General features: G+C 45.2%; 1 protein-coding gene across 5 annotated transcripts in view; it reads left to right on the top strand.

Moving 5' to 3' along the window:
- ASTN2 (astrotactin 2) overlaps positions 1 to 24,774 on the top strand; it is a 907,765-nt gene that overhangs the window by 436,871 nt on the left and 446,120 nt on the right. For 4 of the 5 annotated variants that reach the window (XM_060300567.1, XM_060300564.1, XM_060300562.1 and 1 more), the window contains 3 exons: positions 6,747 to 6,831; positions 7,347 to 7,421; positions 8,169 to 8,306. In XM_060300567.1, the coding sequence (XP_060156550.1) occupies positions 6,747 to 6,831; positions 7,347 to 7,421; positions 8,169 to 8,306 (298 nt within the window). The remainder of the gene's footprint in view (positions 1 to 6,746; positions 6,832 to 7,346; positions 7,422 to 8,168; positions 8,307 to 24,774) is intronic. The other variant, XM_060300563.1, reaches the window with a different exon arrangement.

Raw genomic sequence — 24,774 nt, forward strand, 5'->3', positions numbered from 1 at the left:
AGCCCTGTTCTTATCAGGAAACTCAAGGGCAGTTAGAGCAGGAAAGGTACAGGGAGGGAGAGTAATTGATAAGGGGGAAGATTGCCTGGGCCAGTCATGAAGGACTTTGAAGGTTAGACTAAGGCATATGAAGTGTATTGTGAAAGCAACTGAAAGTCCCTGGAAAGTTTTTAGGAGGAGCCATGGGTGCAACTGTTCTTTGAAAAGGTAACTGGCCACCACTCAGATTGACGGGCAGACACTGAAAGCAGGTTTCCAGTGATAAGACTTTTTCAGTAGTGCACATGGACAATGTTCAGGGCCTGCCCCAAGGAGAGATGGGAAGGAATGGATCCAAGTGACAAAAAAGAGAATTAGTGGGATTCAGGTGGGATTCAGAATTAGTGGGATTCAGGATTCAACCTTTAGTTATAGTGGAATTTTAGAAATCAGCAGGATGCCAATTTCAGTGTGGGTGGGTGGAGCTGCCTCTTCTTCCCTAACCCCTGTGTCTCGCTCATGAGAATTGTCAAATTAAAGGCAACTCCCCTTGCTCTTGCCCTTGTGGTTACGTTTACTGCTGTGATGTTTGTGAGTGTATGAAAACAGGAGCTTTGAAGACCTGACTCTACAGCCTTGGGCAAGTGACTAGTTGAGTCTGAGCTTCAGTTTCCTTATTTTACAGTGAGGACAGAGTGCCTTCCTCCTGGGACTAGTCATGGGTATGACCTGAGAGATGAGATGCAATAACATATGTCAAGCGTCTTCCACCACTCCTAGCACAAAGCACACCCCCCTTCATGTTATGCCCAACCCACGCCTCTCCCACCGCATGCCTGGCCCTGAGCTGGGCTCCAGCGACACAGAAGTGCAGAGGTGCAAGGGGGCCCAGTCGGAGTCAGAACAGGAAAGGATGCCATGCACACTCACTGTTCTGAGGCCCAGGGTGATGCCTTTTCAAGCTGCAGCGACAAGAAGAGTGAATAGGAAAGTGAGCAGCAGCCAGTGTCCCTGGCCTGTGATGTAAGTGACGACTGAGTCGGAAGCAAGTGAAAATGGAATCATAAGGGGATAACAGGGTGGGAGGAGGGGAGTCAGACAGCCGGGTGGGATTGGAAAGAAGTTTTTGCCCTTATCTGATACTCTCACAGGCAGGTGACAAGCTCTTCTGAGCTGTGGAAGACAGAGGAGGCAAGACCCTCTGGCGACGCCCTTCTTCATACTTGTGTGTCCTTCGCTAGAAGAGGCCATAGACCAAGGCAACAGGTGTTTCTGAGAACAGGGGACCAGCCTGGGAGATTATTTCATTCAAGCTGCCCCAAATGCACAGATAAAGAAACCGAAGTTCGTTTTGCTTTGCTTTGCACAGGGCAAACCTCGAAATTGAGACCATCGTTCATCTAGAAAGCACCTTTTCTTTCCAGTAAAACAAGATGCTAAAGTGGCGTCTCCTGTCCAGGAAAAAAAAAAACCAAAAAACTGACACAGCTAATGACGTTTTCAGCAAGGAGAGATACGCCATAGACTGTGTTGAGGACTTTTCAAATGCATCGCCGATCTTGCAGCAAATAGGTGATATTAGCCTCATTACTGATTAAGAAACAAACTCGGAGAGGTGAAGCAACTTGATGAAGTTCATGCAAGTTCTAAGTGGCAGATCCAGGACAGAACAAGAGGATTCTAGGGCGCACACTCTAAACTATTTCGCCAGTCCACTGGCCTCGTACGATTGACACGAAGGCACCGTCTGCTTTGAAGTGGTTTAGGGGAGCCCCGCACAAGAGAAACTTAGATTGTTCATTATTGAGGGGTTCCGTTGTTCTCACCCAAGAGTTTATGGAGTGAGAACACATGTAACATAAAATGAGAACTTGATAAATGGGGCTTGAGAGACGTAAAGAGTGAATATTTTAAAACCAGTACAACTCATGCATAGCTGATAATATAGGGTTCTAGTGACAACGAAAATCCACTTAGGTGAATTCCCTTATGGGAGCCACTTTAACGAAGAGATTAAACTCTTTGTTAAGGTCTACATTATCAATCACTTATAAATGTATGTTTTTAAGGTGTTACGGATAGTTAAAAATCATTATATTTAAAAAATAATTTCTGGTTTTAAATGTAATACATTATAGGAAACTCAGAAATGTCAGAGGCGTACAAAGAAAAAAAAATGCAAGAAAATGTTGCTGGGTGTATTCAAGTACTGAGACCACTAGTGTAGTGGAAAGGACACTGAGGTAATGACCAATAGTCCTGGGTGCTAATCCGGACTGGCCAAGAGGCTATTACAGTTATTTGGCTCAATGTCTTCACTTTCTGAGCCAGAGTTTCCCCATCTGAAAAATGAAGCTGGGAAGATTTGAATTAGATGATCTTTATGAGCCTTTCCTACTCTGATGTGAAATAGAAATTCTGTTTTAGCCGTTTCATCAGCATTCATGTTTACACTTTCCATTTCCTTGGCAAATACCTGCCATGGATGTAAGAAAGTCTCTTCCAGTCTTCAGCAGAATCATCATCATTCTAAAGGAGCTCAGCCTGAATTCATGACGATTACCGTATATTTATGTATTCACTAATTCACGTATTCACTCACCCATTCATTCATTCAACAAATGAGTCACCTACCCTTCATCAGGCATGCTACTAACTACTAGGAGATGGAGATGATTAAGAAAAGGTTTCTGCGATCAAGAGACTCCCAGTTTAGTGGGGAAAATAGGCAAAACGTCCCTATCCTATCGGCATAGGCATTACTATTGTGAAGGATACTCACTCATTTATTTATGTACCGGGTAGGGCAGCAGGTGCTGGATGCAGTGGTGTGCAAGATGGGCCCATCCGTTTTTCCAGGGAGCATCTGCTGTGGTGAGAGAGTCAGGGAGTGCGGGCAGGCATTCACAGTCAGCACAGGGAAAGCGTGTAAACGTATGTCCCTGGAGAGCTGATCTTCAGCAGCCTGGCTGCCCTGGGTATATATACCAAGGCAGGATTGAGGATGGGACTCCCCCGGGGAAGGGGTTAATCCTCAGCTCCCGCTGTCAGAGGCTTGCATCTTGCAAGAAGTAAATGCTTGGTTGTGAATAGTAGAAAGGTCGCTGAGCCAGCAAAATGGAAAATGGGGGACAGTAAAGCCAACAGTCATGGCGTTGAGGGAAAATCCTGCTGGAGGGACCCAGCCCAACTGCTAAGAGTGATCAGAGTTAAGGTTTTGTTTTTTGGTTTTTTTTTTTGCTCTACGCAGGCCTCTCACTGTTGTGGCCTCTCCTGTTGCAGAGCACAGGCTCCGGACGCGCAGGCTCGGCGGCCATGGCTCACGGACCCAGCTGCTCCGCAGCATGTGGGATCTTCCCGGACTGGGGCACGAACCCGTGTCCCCTGCATTGGCAGGTGGACTCTCAACCACTGCGCCACCAGGGAAGCCCCGAGTTAAGGTTAAAACAAAGGGTATTCAGAAAACTAGATATAAGCGATTCGGAAAGGCAATGGAAACGACTGGCTCTCACTGGGGCCCAGAACTCATGAACATCTATTCCAAGCTTCCATTTTGCAGATGGGGAAACTAAGTCCCAGCAAGGAGGAGGTTACCTATCCAGTGTCCGTAGAGTTAATGTGTCAGCATATGTCAGAACCCAGTTGCCATCTTGGAATGAAAGGGAGAGAGGAGGGAATGAATTTGTTGAGCATCTACTCACTTTCTACATGAGCCATGAGCTTTACCCTTCAGTACTTCAATTTATTCTTATATCATCTCTGAGAGATTGGCAGAACTGTCATTCTCATTCTGTAGATGAGACCACTGAGACCTCTTCAAAAAATGAAGTAACCTCCTCCCCAAGACCACACATCTTAGGGAGAGAGGAAGTAAGGATTGGAACCCAGTTCTGTGTGTCTCCAGCACTCATGTGCTTTTCCCTCTGCCTCACTTCCTGTGCTCCACGCAGCCTCCAGGGTGGTTGCTTCTCATTTGCAAAATACATATTTGTTGTACAGTGAGCGGCAGTAATTAATGATCCATTCCAAGGCAGGGGAAACTTGCCTAGTAAGCACACACGAAAAGAGAAAAATACAGCAGCGCCCTTTTTCTGTGTAGATTTCTCATTCTCACTAATATTCGCAAAAGGAGGGAAAGGGGAAAAAATGACCTGTGCCCTGTCCTGAGTCACTGAGAGGAGAGACAGGAACCTCAGCCCTTTCCATGGAGGACAAAGAGCCTCCTTTCCCACCATGCTCCTGGCTCGCCCCAGCCGGACTTCCCGTCCCTTTGCCAGAGGTAACCACTTTACCTCTCCCATTATGAATCATGAAGGCTGTGGCTTGTGGCAGATCATAAATCAGTCCTGGGAGTCTCGAGGACAAATCCCAGGACTTTTAATCTTAGATGTGTTTAAAGTGGTGAATATTTCATGAAGGGGCTGCTGCATTTTAACACATCATTAGTGACTGCTGCCCCTCCCACTTCGGTCGATGATTCTCATCCAAACCTCAAGGACCTCAACTCTTTCCATCCATTTTCCTTACCTCTGGCAACAATCAATCAGTCCATTAGGTTGCAGGTACTTACAGCCCAGGCGTCCGGTGGAAGACCCTGGGATGTTATTGGAGAGGAGAATTATAGACAGCATCCCTGCCTGCAAGCAGCCCCCTCTTATATACCAGGTATCCGGAGAAGGGGAAAGGTAGATCTCTCTCTTTCCCTTCTCTTTCTCCTTTTAACAGTCTTATCTGAATATTGTGAATATTCTCTCTGACCCATTTTTTTCTCCATATTCTGTCTTACTACTCTTTTAGTTCAACCAACATTTATTAAGCCCAGGCTGTTTGCCAGATACTTGCTGATGCTGGACATACAAAGATTAAGCAGCGTTGGAATGCATAAAACAAATTAAAGTGTTGACACTCGGAATACTTTGTATAAGGTCAAATGTATAACATGTATAGTGAATCAGTGAAAACAATAAGGCTATTCCATAAATACAAGCACTTAGAAATCAGGAGTTGTGGGCGATAGTTGTAGAACCTGTGTTACCCTAGCGTCTTATTCACTGCTGTGTTTTGTTTTTGTTGCACAAGGTTGAGAAAATCCTGATTCATAAGACTTGAAGTTGTACAAAGCATGAGCTTGTTAGCACCTAGACTCACAGTCTCAGGGTCCTCTTCCATGAAACAAAGATGACAGGAGAATTTTTTTTTTTTTAATGAGGTCTGCGTAAAATCTGTTTACCTGGCAACCAGACTTAAAGTGACAGTGCTCTTCATGTCCTCAATTCTAGCATGTAATATCTGAGTGTTTGGCCATCATTTTTTTTTATTATTAAAGAGATTTGAAAATAAAACTTTTTAAGGAACATTAAAATCTAAAAGGTGCAAAGTCCCTAAATCTCCCCCATTGAGCTAGACGTTTCCATGAAACATAATTTGAAAACGCTTGGGTGAAGCCAACCAGAATCACCGTAGGACTGAAGAATTGCAGGTTCATCTGGGTATGTGCATGAGTGTGATTACCAGAAGATGGCAACGTGGCAGCAATAGTCTGGAAATTGATCAAAGCCATAGATAGTTAATTATTCATTCAACTCACAGTGTTGAGCACCTACACTGTTCTATGCAGTGAGTTCAGCCAGGGCACTTCCTACCAGTGTTTCCCAAAGTGTGTTCCACAGGACACTAATCTATGATTTGTTTCACCAGCAAGGCTTCCAAGGTGAAATAAGTTTAGGGAAAACTGTATACATTATCACCCTCATGAAGAATCATACTCTACTGGCACTAAGGAATGGTACAGTATTTCACAAGCTTTTTTTTAATGGAATCTATTTTTGGTTTTTTAATGGAATCTATTTTTGGTAAAGCATCTGGGAACATTCTACAAATACGTCTTAGGAAAATCTAACAACTAATTGAATCAAAAAATACCCCCCAATCTTAAGGAGTGTACAGTGAAGCAAGACTAATAGTAGCAAGGAGGTAGGACCCTTCCAGAGTTTTGAACACTGAAGATACACCAGGAAACAAGACGTGTGCCCCCAGAATGAGCTTGGCTAATGGGAAAATATACTTAAGGCAGTGGGGGATGCTAGTGAGGATGTGTGCAACCAAGTGTAAGGCATGGCCAGAAAACAATGACACATGGATACATGGATGGACGGATGGATGGATGGAAGGGAAGGGACAAGAAGGGAAGTGAGGGGAGGAGGGAAGAGGAGAGGAAACCCATTAAGACAAACAAGCAACAACAAAACAAAATAAAATCTGGAGATGGTAGATGAAAATAATTTTTCCAAAAGGGGAAATCAGAGGTATTTGGAGGAGGTGGCATTTGTTTTGGGGCTTACAAATGAACATGAATAGTTGATTCAGGTGGAGAGAATTCAATTTCCTGATTACACTTGTCGTGCAAGTGTACTTTATCATAATTTAAATATTTGAAAATAGGACTTCCATGTATAGCCACCAGGTTACTTTCTGTTTGCCTCGTTAGGCCACGAGCTCCTTCAGCATCTGGGTTGTACCTTTGACCTCTGCATCCCCAGGGCTGAGCAGAGAGCCCGGCAGGGAGTGTGGTCAGGGCTCGCTGAGTGAATAAGTGAGTGAATGAACAAATGAATAAACTCTTTATTAACCACAGTGGCAGGTAGACCAGAACACCCTCTTTCCGTGACCTTTTCTACAACTAGCCACCTTGTTTTATTTGCTCAGAAAACAAGGAAACCAGAAAGAAGGGCAGGCAGTATTTCACAAGATCCTTTTCTCTTTTACAGGAGAGTGCAGCTGTCATGAAGGCTACACCCCTGACCCGGTTCACAGACACCTGTGTGTGCGCAGTGACTGGGGACAGAGTGAAGGGTGAGTGGCCAAGGACATCAGGGCAGAGACAGTGGAGGGCCCACCTTCCCTATGGCATTACCAGATGCCCCAAACTGCTCCACAAAGAGGACTCTTCCTCTGCAACAGTTGTGTCCCTGCAAAGCCTGATGGAAAGTGAATCCTATTTCCCACTGAATCACATTTTAGTATTACAGGTACATGATTGATGAATCTTCTAGAGAACAAAGGCTGAAGTTTAGCTCACCCTCCCAAACCATAGGTAATCAAAGACCACTCTCTTGAGTGGACTAATGGAGAAGAATTGGATTTTTTATACATAATCTCCAAAATGGACAAAGTGGACTTTGAAGTGCTGAGTCCTTCGGTGAAATGGAGCCTTTTATAATATAAATAGCCTTATCCAATAATTACCTCTGCAAAATTTGATTGTTTGTAAAGCTACTCCAAGCATTGTCCACATATGTATCCCACCTGCTTCTGACTAATAGCATCTTCTATCCCTTTTTCTTTCCCTGTCTCAATTCTTCCCACAGACCCTGGCCTTACACGACACTCGAGAGGGGCTATGATCTGGTGACAGGGGAGCAAGCCCCTGAAAAGATTCTCAGGTGAGTTGACAGTCTGTTGGGGCATGACGCTGGGGTATGGAGAAGGGTCTGATGGGAGGTGTAGTTACGCACGTCCTTAGTTTATCGAGCCTGTGCACTTCCGGGATGCAATGGCCCCAGTTGCTGTGGGAATCTAATTCCCATTTGTCTGGTATAGACATAAATTGAGATACTTGAACTGGAGGAGACATTACTGATTATCTAGTCCAGTGGTTTAAAAATATTCTATAGCCATAGAACCTCTTCCTGCCACTACCATGAAATCATATGTGAAATTTCAGTACCTAAGCTGATGAAGACATACAGCAAATTAAGTGGCAGAACTGGGAATCAGATTTTGGGTGAAATTGATTCAGGGTCCATGCCCTTAACCTTTGTGCAGATTGCCCCTGCTGACTTAGCAGTCACTTATGGTCCTCCTGCTGGCTATCAGGACTGCTTGGGAAAGCAGAGCTGAAATAGTTCCTGTCCTCACAAAGCCCACTGGTAAATGGGAATCAGGATTTAAACTCAGGAAAATAAAACTAGCAATAGAGAACAATGCATGGGCTAAATGATTAACGGAGTGAAGAAGTGACCATCCAAGTCTGGGCAAAGTTGGCCAACATTATGCCTTGGAGAATGCAGGGGACTCAGTTGGGTGGGGGAGTGAGAGAAGGTTCTAGAAGGGAAGGGTGGAGGGGCCCCTTTTTTCTGTTTTGTCTCTGCTGCCCAGGGAGTCCCCCAATGGAAACTCTTACATTGCAGGTCTACTTTCAGCTTGGGCCAAGGACTCTGGCTTCCTGTCAGCAAAAGCTTCGTGGTCCCACCTGTGGAGCTGTCCATCAACCCCCTGGCCAGCTGCAAGACCGATGTGCTCGTCACAGAAGACCCTGCAGATGTCAGGTAGGGATGTCATCTCCAGCACCTGTACCACGGGCTTCTTAGAGCCCTGGAAGCCCCTCTGTTTCAGGATCTCAGGAACTCCTGTGGAAAAGTACTCTTCATGTTGTTGAAGTAGGCAGTTGCCTAGTCGATATATAAAACACTGTCCAATATGCCATGCTCCACACTCCTGAAAGTGACTTCCATGGTGGTACTCAGTGCCTTTATATTTCAACATAATTACTTTCCTTTGGGGTTTATATAAAACATGAGAGAGGCGACCACATTCTCTGGCTTATCCTGGGATCTTTAATGATCTTCTCTTATAAAAGACGATTACTTAATAGTATACTGGAGAGTCATGAAGGTAAAAGATTGGAGAATGAGGTGCTTTCTCTCATGACTCAGATACCGGGAACAGATTTTGGGCTAATCCATAGGTCTGAAATGTCCAGGTCAAATGAATTTGTTTTTTGCTCATGAAAGGATGGAGATTACATCTTTCCTTACACGTTTTGCACCCTGTACTTAACTTCCTTGTAGACTGACTCTACTGTGTTCTAATTAATTGCTTACATATCATTCTGTCTTATTATGTGGCGAATCTTTTAAGGTCAAAGCAAATAACTTATTTAGCTTTTTAATCCCCAGTTCCCAGTACATATCGGACAGCTACTAAAATGTTTATTGATTTAATTTTACCAGTGGTCTTAGATCTGATCCTAGCACTATTCTGGAACTTTCTAATGGAGGTTCCTTTTTTCCCCCCTCCCAATTTGATTGAGGGAAGAATTCTAGAATTTAAATGTTACATAAAACGGACTCTGATTTTACTTTTGGAACTGGCTTGTACACAGCTTATGAGCTCCTGAACTGGAACATGGAAGCATGGCCCCCATACTTCCAGTGACTGTTATTCTCCTGTCTAGCTGTCTTCGGGTCATTTTGAATTTAAGATGCTATCATATATCCATGACATCTTGATAGGAAGCTCCTAGAACCCACGTCTCTTGCTTTACAATTTATTTATTCTCACCTTCTCAACATTTCATGGAGGGATGAACACAGCATGATTTTTTATTGGTATTTCTCCGAAGAGGTAATTTTAAAAAGGATAGAAAATTAAAGGGATAGCACTTAGAAAATGAAGTGGTAATTACTAAGAACTAAGATGGTTTCATGCACACACAAATTGATTCATGGCAAATTACCATTATTTCCATTTTTGATAGAATTGAGGTCAGTGAGACTTTAGTAGAGCATGTGCTAAGGTTTCTCTGCATTACGTATTTTAAAGATGGAGAAAAGACCATCTGGTTGAAGGATTATTCTCAAAGAGACCCTACGACCGTGTCTCAAATCGACTGAACAAAGGTCTACTAGCTTTCCTCAGAGTTCTGTACTGTTGACATTGAATGTGTGATTTCAGTGAAGTTATAAATGTCAGACTGGCTGATAGTAACACTCCCTCTGGAGTCAGATAGGTCTGGGTTACAGTCCCATCTCTACCATGGATGAACTATATGATTCTGGCCAAATGCAACTTACTAACTTTCCATTTCTTTGCAAAATGAGGATAATAACAGTGCCTACCTCACAGAATATGATGATAATACTACTGCTACTAATAATAATAACTCATCTCCATTGATCATTCCCAAACCCTTCACTAACATTATCTCATTACATTCTTATATCAACCCCAAATGTGATGCTAATATTATTTTTATTTTACAAATTAAAAAAAAATCCGAGGCATAAAGGTGATACCTTCACTAGTAAGTAGTGAAGCCAAGCTTCACCCCATGATCTCTCCACCTCCTGAACCCATGTTCTTAACTATTTCATTGAAACACCTCCCAAGAATCGTTGTAATAATTAACTGTGTAAATGCTGGTACGTAATATACTCCCAAAGGTACAGGATTACCAATTTTAGATAAATTCAATTCCCACTACAGTGGAGTTCAAGTAGAAACTGGTGATGGTGGGGAAGGCAGAGTCAGGAAGTTTGAGTTCTGTGTCATACTGCTGAGAATGACCATGGTCTGTAGGATAATTCAGTTGGCTTTTCTGCTCCAATCTGAATTATTACATTGAACAGCAAACCAGACATGGAAAATAACAGAATACCAACCTACAGGGACTCTAAAACATCTTTGGAAATATTAAAACAAAATTGAGAAAAGTATAGTACTAGAATTTATTTCAGTGACAATATTGTTTGTAGTTGGAAGAAATACTGTAATAAATTGAAAGTGGTGAGACCTTTGAAGGGCATGATCCGTAACGATTAGATGCTCTAAGCTGCTAGAAATGCTGTGCCTGGGTACATGGAGGGTGTGCCTTCACCGAGTCAGGACCAGAGCAGAGTGGCTCAGGATAGACCCTTTGAAGAATATTTGAAATGTATTTCAAATATTTGAAGAATGTTGGTTTGATTAGGTCACTAAATTATTATCCTGCTTGGGGTGCCCACACGTCTTTGTCTGGGCTTGGAGCAATTGCAGACAGCCTTTTAAGTCTTACCTTCATCTTACCTCTCACATACCCATTGGTTTCACTGTAAGGGTAGATAAAAGATTGCAATCATTGCCATTCAAAAGAATCTGTGCTATGTAGGTTGAGTTTTCCAAGCTGCACTAATAAACCTTGTTTGACATGACACCACTCAGGCAGGCATATTCTGAGCATTCAAAGAATTAATAAGTTTCAGTCAGATGCTATGTTAGAAATTAATAAATAATAGATCTTAATTATAGATAGCCAATAATATGCCAGAGAATCACAACTGAGAGATTAAAGGAAAAAGCAACGTCAGGAAGGAAGAGATAAACATTCCAGTAGGATTGGGAAGGAAAATGAAAAGGTGCTTTCCTGGTTGTTGTTTTTTTTTGGTTTTGTTTTTAAGTCTGTGACAGATTACTATGAAAGTATGGAATCTCAAACTAGGGGAGGCAGAGCAAGTTAGAGTCAAAAGTAAAGGCTCAACCCACCTGGGTGTCTAAATCCAAAACGATTGATGATAGTAAATGTTGGTGAGGATACGGAACAGCTGAACTACCATACCTTTATAGCAGGAACGTAAGTTAGTGTGACCACTGTGTAAATCTACTGGGCAGTATCTACTACAGCTGAACATCTACATATCCTACAAATAGGATACCATAAATAATATGTTCAAGAATACTAATGGTGGTATTTGTTTGTACCGCCAAAAAGCTGGGGGAAAAAAACACAGATGCCCATCAATAACAAGATAGTAGATAAATAAAACAAAACAGCAGAATGCTATTAATGCTCAGTATTAATGAACACAACCACCACACACGTCACCAATGATGAATGTCACAAATATAAGATTGAATTATTGAAGCCAGACACAAATGAATATGTATGTTTAAATGAAGATCAAAAACGGTAAAAACGAATCTGGGATGTTAGAAAAAAGAAGAGGGATTACCTTTGGGTGATGGAGGAGACAGTGATTGAAGGGAAACATGCCAGCATGCTGGTGATATTTGATTTCTTGATCTGGGTGGTGCTTATATGGGTGTGTTCATTCTATAAAAATTCATCAAGCTGTACAGATACGATTTGCACACTTTTCTCTATGCATGCCATATGTTGATTAAACATAAAGTTTATTAGGTTAGGGTGTTCATTTTTTAAAAAAAAATCATAGGCTATAGAGCCCAACTGAACTGCGTCAATTCAAATCCCAACTCCACCACTTGCTTCCTGCGTGAGCTTTCCTGAAGTTCTGTTGGCCCTTGTGGATAATGTGGATAGAAGACTATGCCCTACAGGGGAGTACTGAAAATTAAAAGATATAATACCTGTAAAGTACTGAGTTGGGCACATGGTGAACTCTCTAGAAGCATCAGTTATTATGTTTGTTGTTATTTTTCTCTCTTTCTTTTGCTGAAAGGACACATCCAATCTATGACGTACCTTAAAATCGATAGGGTCTTAGTATTGAGAGTTTGCATTAATCCCTTTGTCATGGGGTTTTAGGAAGACTTAAGTGAATATATACCATCTAGTACGGTGTGGTAGTTCTAGCGGCTTTATGCATATGGAAATATTTGCAGAATGAGCGAAGAGGCACACGTGCGGTACACATAGAGTGCCTTGGGGATGGAAAAGGAAGAACGAATTCCTGACCAAAGGAATTAGAAAAGTATTTGCAGGAGAGAGAACATTGGCAATTAACCTTGAATTGAGCATAGGATTTGTCTGTGTGGAATTTAAGGTGGGAGAGAAGGCTTTCAAGTATGAAGGGTTGAAGGGCCAAGGAAAAGAACTCTCCCCTGGACAGCTCCCATTCTTCGGCCCGTTCCAGCAGGAAGCTGCTGGAAATGAGATTTTTAGCATTCGAGACACTAATGATGTCAGCTACAAAGGTGGAGGAGCGAACTCTAGTTAAATTGCGTGCAGATTCCTTTCAATTCTGAAAACCGTAGCAGGGCCCCTCCTGTGTGCCAGGCACTGTGCCAGGTACCATAGGAATACTGTGATGAATAAGACCCACCTTGGCTTTCAGGGATCTCATGGTGTAGCAAGGAGCATGGAACAAGAGACTGACTTGAGCGATGAAATAAAAGATACTCGTAGAGAGACAACATGGCAAACACTTGTTGCTACACACTGGGCCTGCTTCACAATTTCACCGAGAGCTGATTCTTCTTATAAGACAGATGCAAGAATTGCTGTTATGGCTGGAATAATAATCATCTGCAAAGCCCAGCTTTTGCAGCCCCTGAGTGATTTTTCTGTGATCTCAAATCAATGAAAATGAAATGGTGAAAAACTGTTAATTCCTACACAATGTTGAAAGGATAATGGGGCATCAGGATACAAGCCAGCATCGCTCACTTGGTGACAGTTTTCACACTGAATTAGTTCTGGATAGAATTCAGAAGAGTTCCTTGTTCTTTTGGCCTCTTGATTCCAAGCACTAAGAATTTATTGAACACCTACCATGTGCCAGGCTAGGTATCAGAGACAGAGAAATGTTCAGACAAAGATCTTGGGGCATTGAGACAAAATTGCAAACAAAACAGTGTTGTACTCTGTGACCTTTGCAAAGGTTAGAGGAAACGTTCAAGGCAGAGAAGGGACCCAAGGGAGGAAGGAGGTGGTTAATCTCACCTGGGAGGTAAAGGAAAGGCCTCACAGAGGAGAGGACCTCTGAGCGAAATTGCAAGGTATTAGCAGGAAGTCACTAGGTCACTGGTTCTCAAAGTGTGGTCCCTGGACCAGTAGCCTCAGCATCACTGGGAAACTTGTTAGAAAGGCAGATTCTCAGACTCCATCTCTGGTAGACTGACATTGACCCCCAAGGGTATCAGTTTCCAGTCCCTAGAACCTGTAAATGTTACCTTATTTGGAAAAAGGGTCTTCGCAGATGGGATTAAGTTAAGAATCTTAAAGTAGGTTGATTATCCTGGATTATCTGGATGGGCCCTAAATACCATTACAAGTGCCCTTATAAGAGAGAAGCAGAGGGAAATTGAACACACACAGAGGAGTCGGCAACGTGAAGAGGGAACTAGAGATTGGACTGACACAACCGCAGCCTAGGAGTGCCAACAGCCACCAGAAGCTGGAAAAGGCGAAAAGCAGATTCTCCCTCTTGCACCTCATGGGGGCGCGCAGCCTTGCTAACACCTGGATTTTGGCCTCACAATACTGATTTTGGACTTCCGGAGGTTTTAAGCCATCCCAGTTTGTGGTGATTTATTCCTGCAGCTGCAGGAAACGCATACATCACCCAAGACCTGAATCAGATATTTTGGAGGTGGGCCGTGTAATCTTGTTTAGCCAGTAATCTGGTTTAACAAGTCCTCAGATTACTCTAGTGCCCACTAACGTGTGCATACTAAAGCACTAGGCAGCCAAAGAAAGGAAGGCTCACCTGGCTGCCACAGAAAACAAAGGATGGAAGGGCTTGCAAACTCCAGGGTGGCAACGGCTTTGGGTCCAGCAGGATTTATATGCTCTACAGTGTTGTTGGGACTCAGTATTTGTGTCTCTCTTCATCCCTCATCTCTGTCTTCCTCTGGGTTAACGTGCTCTTCGGGCACACTCTCACCAACAACTCCAATCTTACAGCCTCAGTGGGGCGTTGCCAGAGTAAGGAGATATCCTGTTTCCCCAAGCTTTAAGGAAAAGTCCTGGCACTGAGTGACAGCAGTGAGAGCTCTTCCTTATGTGGCACCTGTCCCAAGTACTTCGCTGAAATGAACTCGTTTAATCTTTACCCATTATTAGCCTTATTACATGCATGAGGAAACTGAGGCACAGCGAATTTTACAACTTGCCCGTGGTCACACGACCAGTAAGTGACACAACCAGAATTTGAATCCTGAGACTCTGACTCCTGACTCCATGCTCTTCATCTCTAAGCTATGATGCTTCTGTTTGGCCTATTTGGGGACATTGGCCAATATCCCAAATCAGTGGCTGAAATTAGCCAGACCTGGGTCACTGACCCACTCTCAGACCAACAAGGGTAGGGGGATCTTTACCATGTGGACTGAGATTGCAGGTAGGATGGGGGGGAAGCAGGGGGGAATCAGGACAGGCAGCAAACGGGTGCTGAACAACAACAACAAAAGAAGGCAAAACCCATGGATGTCCGCTCCGCGGATGGGGCATGGGGTCTTGAAGTGGCATGCCTGATGCGGGAGCTTCCAGGGTCAAGGTCAGTGTGTCTTGTGGGTAGTGCCAAGGGGCACGTGGCAGAGAATACAGTGAGAAGAGGAGAGGAGACGGAACCTCATGCTATTTTCTTCCTCTCCCCCTCTTTCCTCAGTTCTGGGCCACCTGGCTTAGAGACAGCAAAGACTCTGAGGGCACTTGAGGAGAGTGTATTCACCACTCCAGGGCCCCCAGCAGATGCTCCTGTGCAGATGCTACAGATATCAGAATCTGGCTTTTGCCCAGGCAGTACCCCAAGTCAGTTACAGTGTATTCTGGAAACATGGGCCATCCATCTTAAGGTGAAACCCTCAACAAAAGCGCTCTAGGTACTTCCCTGTGTGATGGACACTGTGTAGGCTCTGGAAACATAAATACCAGAAAGGGAAGAGGGTGTAGGAAAGCGAGCATAGGCTTGTACTCCTGCAGCTGTCGATACGAATCCTGGTACCACAGTTGCTCCCTGAACTCCTTGGGCCAAGGCAGTTTACCTCTTCCAACCTCCGTTTCTGAACCTGGAAGGTAGAGATTGTTGTGCTTCCTTCAGATGGCTGTCGTTAGGATTATGCAACGTAGATAGAGTAACTAGCACAGCACCTTACACGTAACTGGTACCCTATCGTGGGAAGTTTTGGAAGTTTTAGTCGGCATTTTAGTACAAATAAGGAAATAACTGTATGATGCAGTTGGGTTAAGGTGATAAAAGACGTAGTTCAAGGCCCAGAAGTGGACACAGAAGGGATCCCCTGCATCCTCTTGATCCCCTTAGGCATCAACAGCAGAAGTAAGGGAGGGTAAGGGCAGCGGGACATCAGGGTGTGTGGGGTGGGCAGGGGTGAGGCTCGGCCGAGGCAGGTGATGTGTTACACTGGGACACCTGGATGGGAAGGCCCGGGGCAGCAGAGCCTCCGGTGGGGGGAGTCCCGTAATGGAGGCCTTGTGTGATTTGATACTCAAGATGCTCCCCCCTATTGGAGGTGAGTAAAACTCAGACGTCTTGCCTTTGCCTTCCCTACAACCTTGACAGCTTTTGCAAATAAGTGACTGTGTGTGTGTGTGTGTGTGTGTGTGTGTGTGTGTGTGTGTGTGTGTGTGTGTGTGTGTGTGTGTGTGTGTGTGTGTGTGTGTGTGTGTGTGTGTGTGTGTGTGTGTGTGTGTGTGTGTGTGTGTGTGTGTGTGTTTGCATGGTAGGCAACCGAGAAGCATACTTCCCTTCCCAGGGAGATGCTGAGACAGGGGTGGGCTTCTGCAGCCCTTATTAGACGGTTTCAGCCCCAAGGAGCTTCCCCCACTTTCCCCTGCTTCACCAATTACTCACACAGACGTTCTTTTCCGAAAGTGCAAGAGGACTTCAACAGGCAACCCACTTACCTGCTTGAAACACAGAAGAAGGGAGATTTGGGCAAAGAGAATAGTGAAGGCTCTGGAGTCAAACTACCTGAGTTCAAATCCCATCTCCACCGCTTACTAGCTGACCTTGGGCAAGGTGTTTAAACTTTCTGAGCCTCAGTTTCCTGTCTGTAAATGGGGATGATCATTGCTATTGTATCTTTGGATGTTTTTGCAAACTGATGAGATAATACATTTAAACTCTTAGCCCCGTACGTAGTCAGATATAATCATGACTCACGTGTACTGACCGTTTACTTTGTATCAGGCCCTGTCTAAGCGCTTTGCATGCATTAGTTCTGATTCCTCCCAATGACCCAATGATGGAGTTACTACTATTTACAGAGGAGGAAACTGAGGCACAAGAAGTTTAAATCATTCGCCCAACATGTTCCAGGCAATGAGTGGCAGAATCAGGATTTGAATTCAACCCATTAGGTGAGAGCTCAGTAAATGTTGGCTACCGTTGATGCAAGGGGTTCTCTGTGAGATTAAGGGGTAGGCGCATCGGACTTTTTGTCTTCATCTTTGTTGACCATTTAGTCCATTGAGTGTGTGTGGAAGTCCATTCCTTGCTCGCGGAAGATTAAATGGGGGTCAGAGGAGACTTTGGAAGCAACAGGGCATCTGTCTGGCACTCACAGCTGGGCTCATGGGATTTGGGCATTGGAATTTTCCCTGCACCCCTGCACCCCTCCCTTCTTTTAGGAGAATGAAGCCCCTCCGAGAAGCATGAATACAAAGACCTCCACAGTCCCCACCCAATGGATCTGCCTTCTACTCACATCCCTTCACAGCCTTGCCGCCTGTCATTCAGCCAGTGAGCCCAGCGACATATATATTTCCCCTCATTTTGGTTTCGTGATCTTAATAAAAGTGAAGTCTATTAGGATGAGTTTCCGCCCAGGCTCAGTAAATCTCTTCAAACACCGTTCCGCACCAGATTTCTGTTAGTCTTTGCCCCTGGGGAGGCTGCAGCAGGCGCTGACTGTCGGCTGGAGCAGAGGCCCACGGCACAGCCTCTGCTAAATGAAACCCAAATGGAGACTTCGGAATATAAATATTGAAGTGACCCAAGTTGGATAAAGGGGAACCAGTTAGCTAAGCTTCTCTCTTACATGCAGGAGATGCTAAATTATTAAAAGTTTAATAAATGTAATAATAAATATTTGATGTTGAATTATGGAAGGCTTTGCAGATACAGTGAAACTGAGAAACGACTTGGTATATCTGCATTAGAAGTTAAACACTTTTCAAATGGGACTTCTGATGTTGAAACGGGACTGCAGATCTTTCAGTGAAAAAAGAAAGAGAGAAGGGAGAAAGCCACATAAAAGTATGTTTTTTTGGCGAGTACACTGGGCAGAGAGTTGGGATGTCTGAGTTTCAGTCCTGACTCCACACGGAAGACAGCAATAGAAGCAGCGTTTTGGGCATGGCTGACTGGGCAGAGGCTTTTATATAGCATCTCATATGTGGTCTTTGCAGTCATCTAACAAGGCCAAGGCTATTTCTATACCCCCAGCCCCATTTCACAGATGAAGAAGCTGATGTTCTAAGACCCTAAATAGCACAGCTGATAAGAGGATGAATTGGAATTTGAACACAAGGCTTCTGATCTCAAGACCTTTACTCCATCATCATGACACCATGTCTTCCTCCCACTTGTTGCGTGGAAACCCTTTCTGCTCTATATTAGTCAGGATGTTTTTGGTTTCAGGAGAGAGAAACCCAGTTCAAATTAGCTTAATGGCAACTGCACCGGAAGGCTGCCATGGGAGGGTGAAAGGTCAGCTTAGCCACAGAGATGAGGGGAGTTGAGGGAATTATACAACATTAGGATTCTGACTTTCCTCTCTGCATCATCCCACAGTGTCTTCATTCCTCCCCACTCACACCCCCATAGTGGGGTTGTGCTAGTCATGAGTTTCCAAGACTATTGTACTCCTACCACCAAAGAATGAATGCTTTTCTTCGTTGAGTTGCAGTTTGAAGAATCCTAGAGAAGGAATCTATTGGCCTGGCATGAGTTAGGAGCTGACCTCTCAGTTAGTCACCTGTGATTAGGGGACAGGATCTCAGTGTACAAGGCACAGCCATAGAAGGAAGTGGGGGGACCATGAGCTGAACATCTACTCCAACCCATGTCTTCAAGATCCCCCCTGGGCTTCTGCGTATCCATCTGCCTGAGAGGTTGGACTAAATCAGAGATGGCAGATAGCAGACATCTCATGTGCCAGCTCAGATAAATGGGCAGGGGCTACCTAGGATGTTAAGTTGGGAGGATTTCTGAGGCTACAGGCGGACTCAGATGGGAAGATTGTTATGATCAACTCATGAAGCCTGCCTTCAATATGGGCCGGGAGTGGTGACAGATGGTCAGGTATTTGCCATCTCTGAACTTGGTGGTATTTACAGGTCCTCCTGGTTTTGCCTCTGATGACTTGATGATCATGTGCCTCTGTAAAATGAAGAGAGATTTTCTGGTTGCTGAGATGCAGGAGAAACACAGCCATGTGGATGGAGATATTGAGGATGAATTAGAAACGGGGCTGTCTTACTCCATCTATCTGTTGCTATCCATCTGTCTGTTATCTCAGGAGGTATATTTGGATAATCTCATCTTGCTGCCAGTTAGTTTCCTGAAATAGATTTCTGGCTTGAGACACCGTTGAGGCCTCCATCTAGGTGCTTCCTAGATACAGTCTGGCACTATCACTGTCGCTTGTAATGTATTAAAAACAGAACGCTCTAATTTAAGCTGTAAACAAACCACTCATAACATAGAGGCCTTGAGCTGCGTCTTAGTTTCAAAGGCAGGTTTAAACAATTATAAACTCACAAACGATGCGACATTTGGAGTCATTTTTTTCCCTTCCCCCTGCCATCACTCGGATGGTTCTAAACTGCTACAGTCCACCTCTGCCTGTTGGTATATCCTACTCTCTGGGTGTATGGTCACATTGCTTCCTTAGAAATCCCTGCTCTGGTCTCAGCTAAGCAGGCCAGGCTTTAGATTCTGCAAGCAGCAACTCTGGGCAGTGGTCATCAAGAGGAGCTAAGTTGAGCAATCATTTTCCCTTCTAAGACCACTCATTGGGGGTAGGTAGGACCACCCATTTCCTTTAGTGTGTCTTACTCTGCCCAATAAATACCAATCCCCTCTGTACCCAACACACACACACACACACACACACACACACACACGCGTGCACGCACGCACCATACAAGCTGGTCAGAAAGATGATTGGATATTTCAGTGAGTCATGAATTGATATTAGGCTTAATTCCTTTTCTTCTCACCAACTAAGGAAACTAATATCAAAGAGCGTCCCAACAGGAAGCAGACGGTATGCTCAAGTGGGAAAGGTTTCAAAGGGGGCTCTGCACAAAGTTGGGGGGAAGTCCTAGAAATGGGGTATCCAGTACACTGTGGGTGGTGTCAGTGGGTCCAGATGAGGGTGATGTTACCAGAACATGGAGAGGGAATTCCATAGAGACTCCTGCAGGAGCTGTGACGTTTGGTCAAGGGACAGAGACAGGAAAGAAGCCAGAGGAATAAATGTCCCAACCTTACTCACCCACCTCCTGCCAGACCTTCTGCTGGTGCCCCCCACTGGCTGAGCCAAGGGAACCCAGGCAAGAGAGCCCATTGAGCTGGTCCGTCAAAGTCAGCCTTCTGAGGCACAAAGCTGGGTACAGGTGAGCCGAGGGTGGAGGGAGGAAGAGGAAATGGAAGAGATCCAGCAGAAACTCCAGGCCCTTCCATGTTACCTTCAAAATATCCCTCATATGTCATCCCCACCCCGTCCATCTTCCCTGGCACTCCCAGGCTCAGACCCTCCTAAAGAGTCCCACTGCTTTCCGTCCTCTACCCCACACCCCCATGCACATGCCCAATCCAGCTCCTACACAGACCGGGCCACGCCTCTCTTCTGCTAGAACCATTCAGAGCCCCATCACCTGCCCCGCGTAGCCTCAGGATCAAAATCCAAACCATTTCACCTGGTACACATTCCCTCCTAGCACTTCATAATCTGGCTTTCATGCCCTCTGGGATCTCATTTCCCACCATGTCCTCATCTGCCATTTCTTCAAAATGCAAAATACACTTTAGTATCTCCTTGCCTTTGGCAGTGCTGTCCCTCTGCTGAATTGTTCTAATACTCACACAGTCCCCTATGTCCCTGGCAAACTACTCCTCGTCCATCACAGTCTTGCAGAAGTGTCACTTCCTCTGAGCAGCCTTTCCAGAACATTCCCTCCTCCCATCCACCAGAATCGTAGCCTCCTCATTGCTATATTCATGCTGCTAGTATACCTCTTCCTTAATTACAGGACAGCACATTGTCCTTGCATTATGGTTAATTGTAGAAGGGTATCCCTCCTCTGCCCTCAGCTGGTGATCTGTGTCTTCCTGGAGGTTGAGAATTGAATCTTAACCATCTCTGCATTCCTAGTTCTAGGCAAGTAAATGGCTCAGAGGAAGGATATGGAACTTTTTTTTTTTTTTTTTTTTTCGGTTACGCGGGCCTTTCACTGTTGTGGCCTCTCCCGTTGCGGAGCACAGGCTCCGGACGCGCAGGCTCAGCGGCCATGGCTCACGGGCCCAGCCGCTCCGCGGCATGTGGGATCTTCCCGGACCGGGGTATGTACCCGTGTCCCCCCATCGGCAGGCGGACTCTCAACCACTGCGCCACCAGGGAAGCCCTATGGAACATTTTGATGCCCCGATTTGATGTGGCTTTGTTGGCACAGTCATGAGGATATTTTGATATTATCAGTAAATTGCTCAAAAAATATATTTATGCAGTCTCCTAGCATCACCCAGTCCCCATACGTGGAAATATTCTATGTATCAAACAGCCTCATCAAAACTTCCTGCCTCCCAGTGTCCATTGTATTGTATTATAAAAACCCGTATTGTCTGAGAGTGCTTCCAAATAACACCTGTATTTTGGGAAGAGTAAATGTAACAAAATAAAAAAGGAGTGTTCCCTAATTTGAAAGGTTTGAGAAATCCTATGATAAAGAAAGTTGCTATGTTGATTTCCTTGGTGGAAGCTTTTCCAAGGACATTAATATACTAATGAATATCATGAATCCTTAGGAAGTGAAGTCTGCACATCACTGTTTCCCCAAGACTATTTTACTAGATGCAGGCTCAGGACCAACGTTCCTTGACACCCCCTCCAAGTAATACCATGTTAGCCCAGTGAGGCTCAGAGGCTACACACATGAAACGAAACATCAGAGAAGGGGGGGATTTGGTTCACATTCCTTGGGAAGAGGGGGAAGCTGGCCTCTATCCTGTTGGCTTATTATTTAGTCCACCCGGCCGCTGAGCTCCACGTTCTGTCTCCCTGGCCCTGCAGAAGACACAGGGACCTCATGAGGGGTGCAGTGTTGGGATAGGATGGGCATGCTTGGATACTCCAGAGAGGGAACAAATCCTGGCTGAGTAGAACTCAAAGATCACCTAGAACTGGCAGAGGAAGAAAAGGAAGTAGCAAAGAGAAAAAGTAGTGAGAGAGAGGAAGAACTTTGTGGCCGCCCAGCCTTTTGAAACTCGTAAGCCCGGCCCAGCCTCGTTGTTAGCAGCACCTGCTCTAGCGCCCAAATCCCATTTCAGCCGCACACTGTCTGGGGGAGGGTGAGCAGGTTACTAGACCTTCCTCTGCTTCCACGTGCACATTTGCAAAAACAGATAACTGTACCTTCCCTGTAGGGTTGCTGTTGAGAATCAAGTGAATTAACGCATGATGTGTTTGGAACAAAAATAGTGGCAGTTATTGTTATAATTTTACAGTTATTTAGCCCAGACTTAATCCACAGTAGGAATTTCTTATTAGGCTCTTTCTAAACTCTTGCCTCTCAGAAGGGACTGTGATTCACGCCCTTTGTAAATTCCACTTTCCCTTCTTAGTGCTTTGCATTCAGTAAGTACTCAGTCAGTGCATGAGGACTGTTGTTGGAATGTGGCTCAATAATGCTGCAAAAAGAAATCAAAGATGCATAGCAGCATTATTCAGAATAACTAAGATGTGGAAGCAACCCAAGTGTCCATGGGTTTTTATTTTACATTACTCACAATAAGAAAAATGTGGTGTATACGTACAGTGGACTATTATTCCGCCTCAAACAGGAAGGGGATTCTGACATGGACCATCCATCCAACCATCCATCCATCCAACATGGATGAACCTTGAGGACATTACACTAAATAAAATAATCCAGTCACCAAAAGACAAATGCTGTATAATTCTACTCGTGTGAGGCACTTGGTCAAAGATCATAGAGACAGAAAGTAGAATGACGGTTGCCGGGGGCTGTGGGGAGGAGAGATGGGGTGTTATTGTTTATTGCGTGCAGAGTTTCAATTTTGCAAGGTGAACGGTTCTGGAGATGGGTGGTGGGGATGCTTGTACAACCACACGAACGTACTGACTGTCCCTGATCTGTACCCTTAAAAACGGTTAAGACAGTAAATTTTATGCTATATATATTTTACCACAGAAAAAGGGGGTGGAAAGTAAAGTGAAAAAAAATGAGGAATAAGAAGTGGAAGGGAATGGCTTAGGGGGAAACATGAATGGCCAGCCTGGCCCGTCATTGCAAGCCATTCCAGACACCTCAAAGACTATCCGGGTATAGAGTTCCTGGAACAGAGGGTACGCCTCTATAGTGTCTCTCTCCCCACTCCTCCTTTCTAGGGCACCTTCCAGCCCTGCCGCTGTCCTCCTGTGTACGACAGTAACGACTTAAATGCACTGAAGAGCCTGACATGGATCTGGATTTGCACACAAGGTGCACAGGTGCTAGGGGATGGTTGAGTTAGCTGTGAGGGTGTCCATTGCAGCAGCGTGAACACAGCCTTTGGAAGGTATGACAGGATATAGTCATGGAAGTCTATGGTTCCACATACCCCAGAGGAGCCTGGTCTTCGGGGAGAGAGTTTGGATGCCCAGGAAAGCTGAGGTCCAAAGGAAAAGCCTCACTTCCCTCATCTGTAAAATGGGCTTCGAAAGGGATGATTTTGCCCCCCAGGGGATGTTTGGCATTCTCTGCGAACATTTTTGGTGGCCACTGGGAATGTGCTGTAGGCGTCCAGTGGGTAGAGGCCAGTGATGTTGCTAAACATCCTACAATGCACAGAACAGCCCCGCTAATAAAGAATTATCCAACCCCAAATTTCAGTGGTGCCAAGGTTGAGAAACCCTACCTTAGATGGTTATATTGGCCCCACTGAACATATGAGAAAACTGAGGCTGAAGAGGTATGATTTCACATTCACATTCATTAATAACTTGCACTATGCCCCAGCCCCTTCAAGAGACCCAGTTCTAAAGAGGCTGGTTTATAGTGCAAGCGATTAAGCCAGAAATTGAAGCATGAAGAGAAAAGATGGTATGCATAGACTTAGCCTGGGGAGACAGGAGGAAGATTTGGTCTCAGGAATAAGGCAGTGCCCTGGCTCCAGGAGTGAGCATCCTCCTCAAGCTTCTGGCACCCTTCTCAGTAGGGTTCAGAGAGTCCTGCAGAGCCCAGTTGGGCTGCATAGGTTCAGTGGCCTGGCTATGGGGCCAGGAGGAGCATCGCAGGCAGGTCTGACAGCAACCCGCACCTCCAAAGTGAGCAAGAGACACTGTGCCCGCCCTTGCTGTGACGGATTTTGCACATTAAAAAAAAGTTTACAATCCCAGCCAGGCAGGCATAAATCACAGCGCCTCTGTGCAGCAGCAGCAGACATGACTTATGGTCCCATCACCATGGCAACGGGAGCGCAGCCGGCACAGGCACAAAAGCACTGCTCCCGCCTGACAGGCCTGTGCGGGGCCCTGATGGAGAAGGAAGCATTCCGGAGAAAGGATGTATTCTCCAGAACTCACTGCCCATTTGTCTTCATTCTGGACTGGAGAGAGCCCCTCGCTCTTTCTCTCTCCTCATCCCCAGCCAACAGGTTGTTTTCCTCCCTCTCTTCTGCTTGGGAAGGGGTTTTCTTCTTTTAATCTGTTCTCCCAAAGGTTTGCAGGAAAGACCCCAATTGGATCTTGCAAAGACCTGGATGGGTCTGCCTGGTGGTCCTCCCCAAGCTGTGAGTTAGAATGATAGCTTTCACGTGAGGAGCACGGGTCTGTGCCCACACCTTGAAGCCATTTCCTCCACGACGTTGGCAAACCAGCCTCTTAGACTTTCTTCCTGCCTCCCAACCCCTGCCCTCCGAGTCATCCTGTGTGTGCAACTGGAGTGGATGCTTCAAGGTTGCAAACCTGATCTAGACCCCTCCATTGCACCCCTTGCCTGTTGCCAGGAAGGTGAAGACCAAACTTCTAACTGGGACACACAGCCCTTGGTGCTCTGGCCCTGCTTCTCTCTTACATCGCATCCCCATGCTC

Source organism: Globicephala melas, chromosome 6 (assembly GCF_963455315.2).
Source record: "Globicephala melas chromosome 6, mGloMel1.2, whole genome shotgun sequence".
Classification (NCBI taxonomy): Eukaryota; Metazoa; Chordata; class Mammalia; order Artiodactyla; family Delphinidae; genus Globicephala; species Globicephala melas.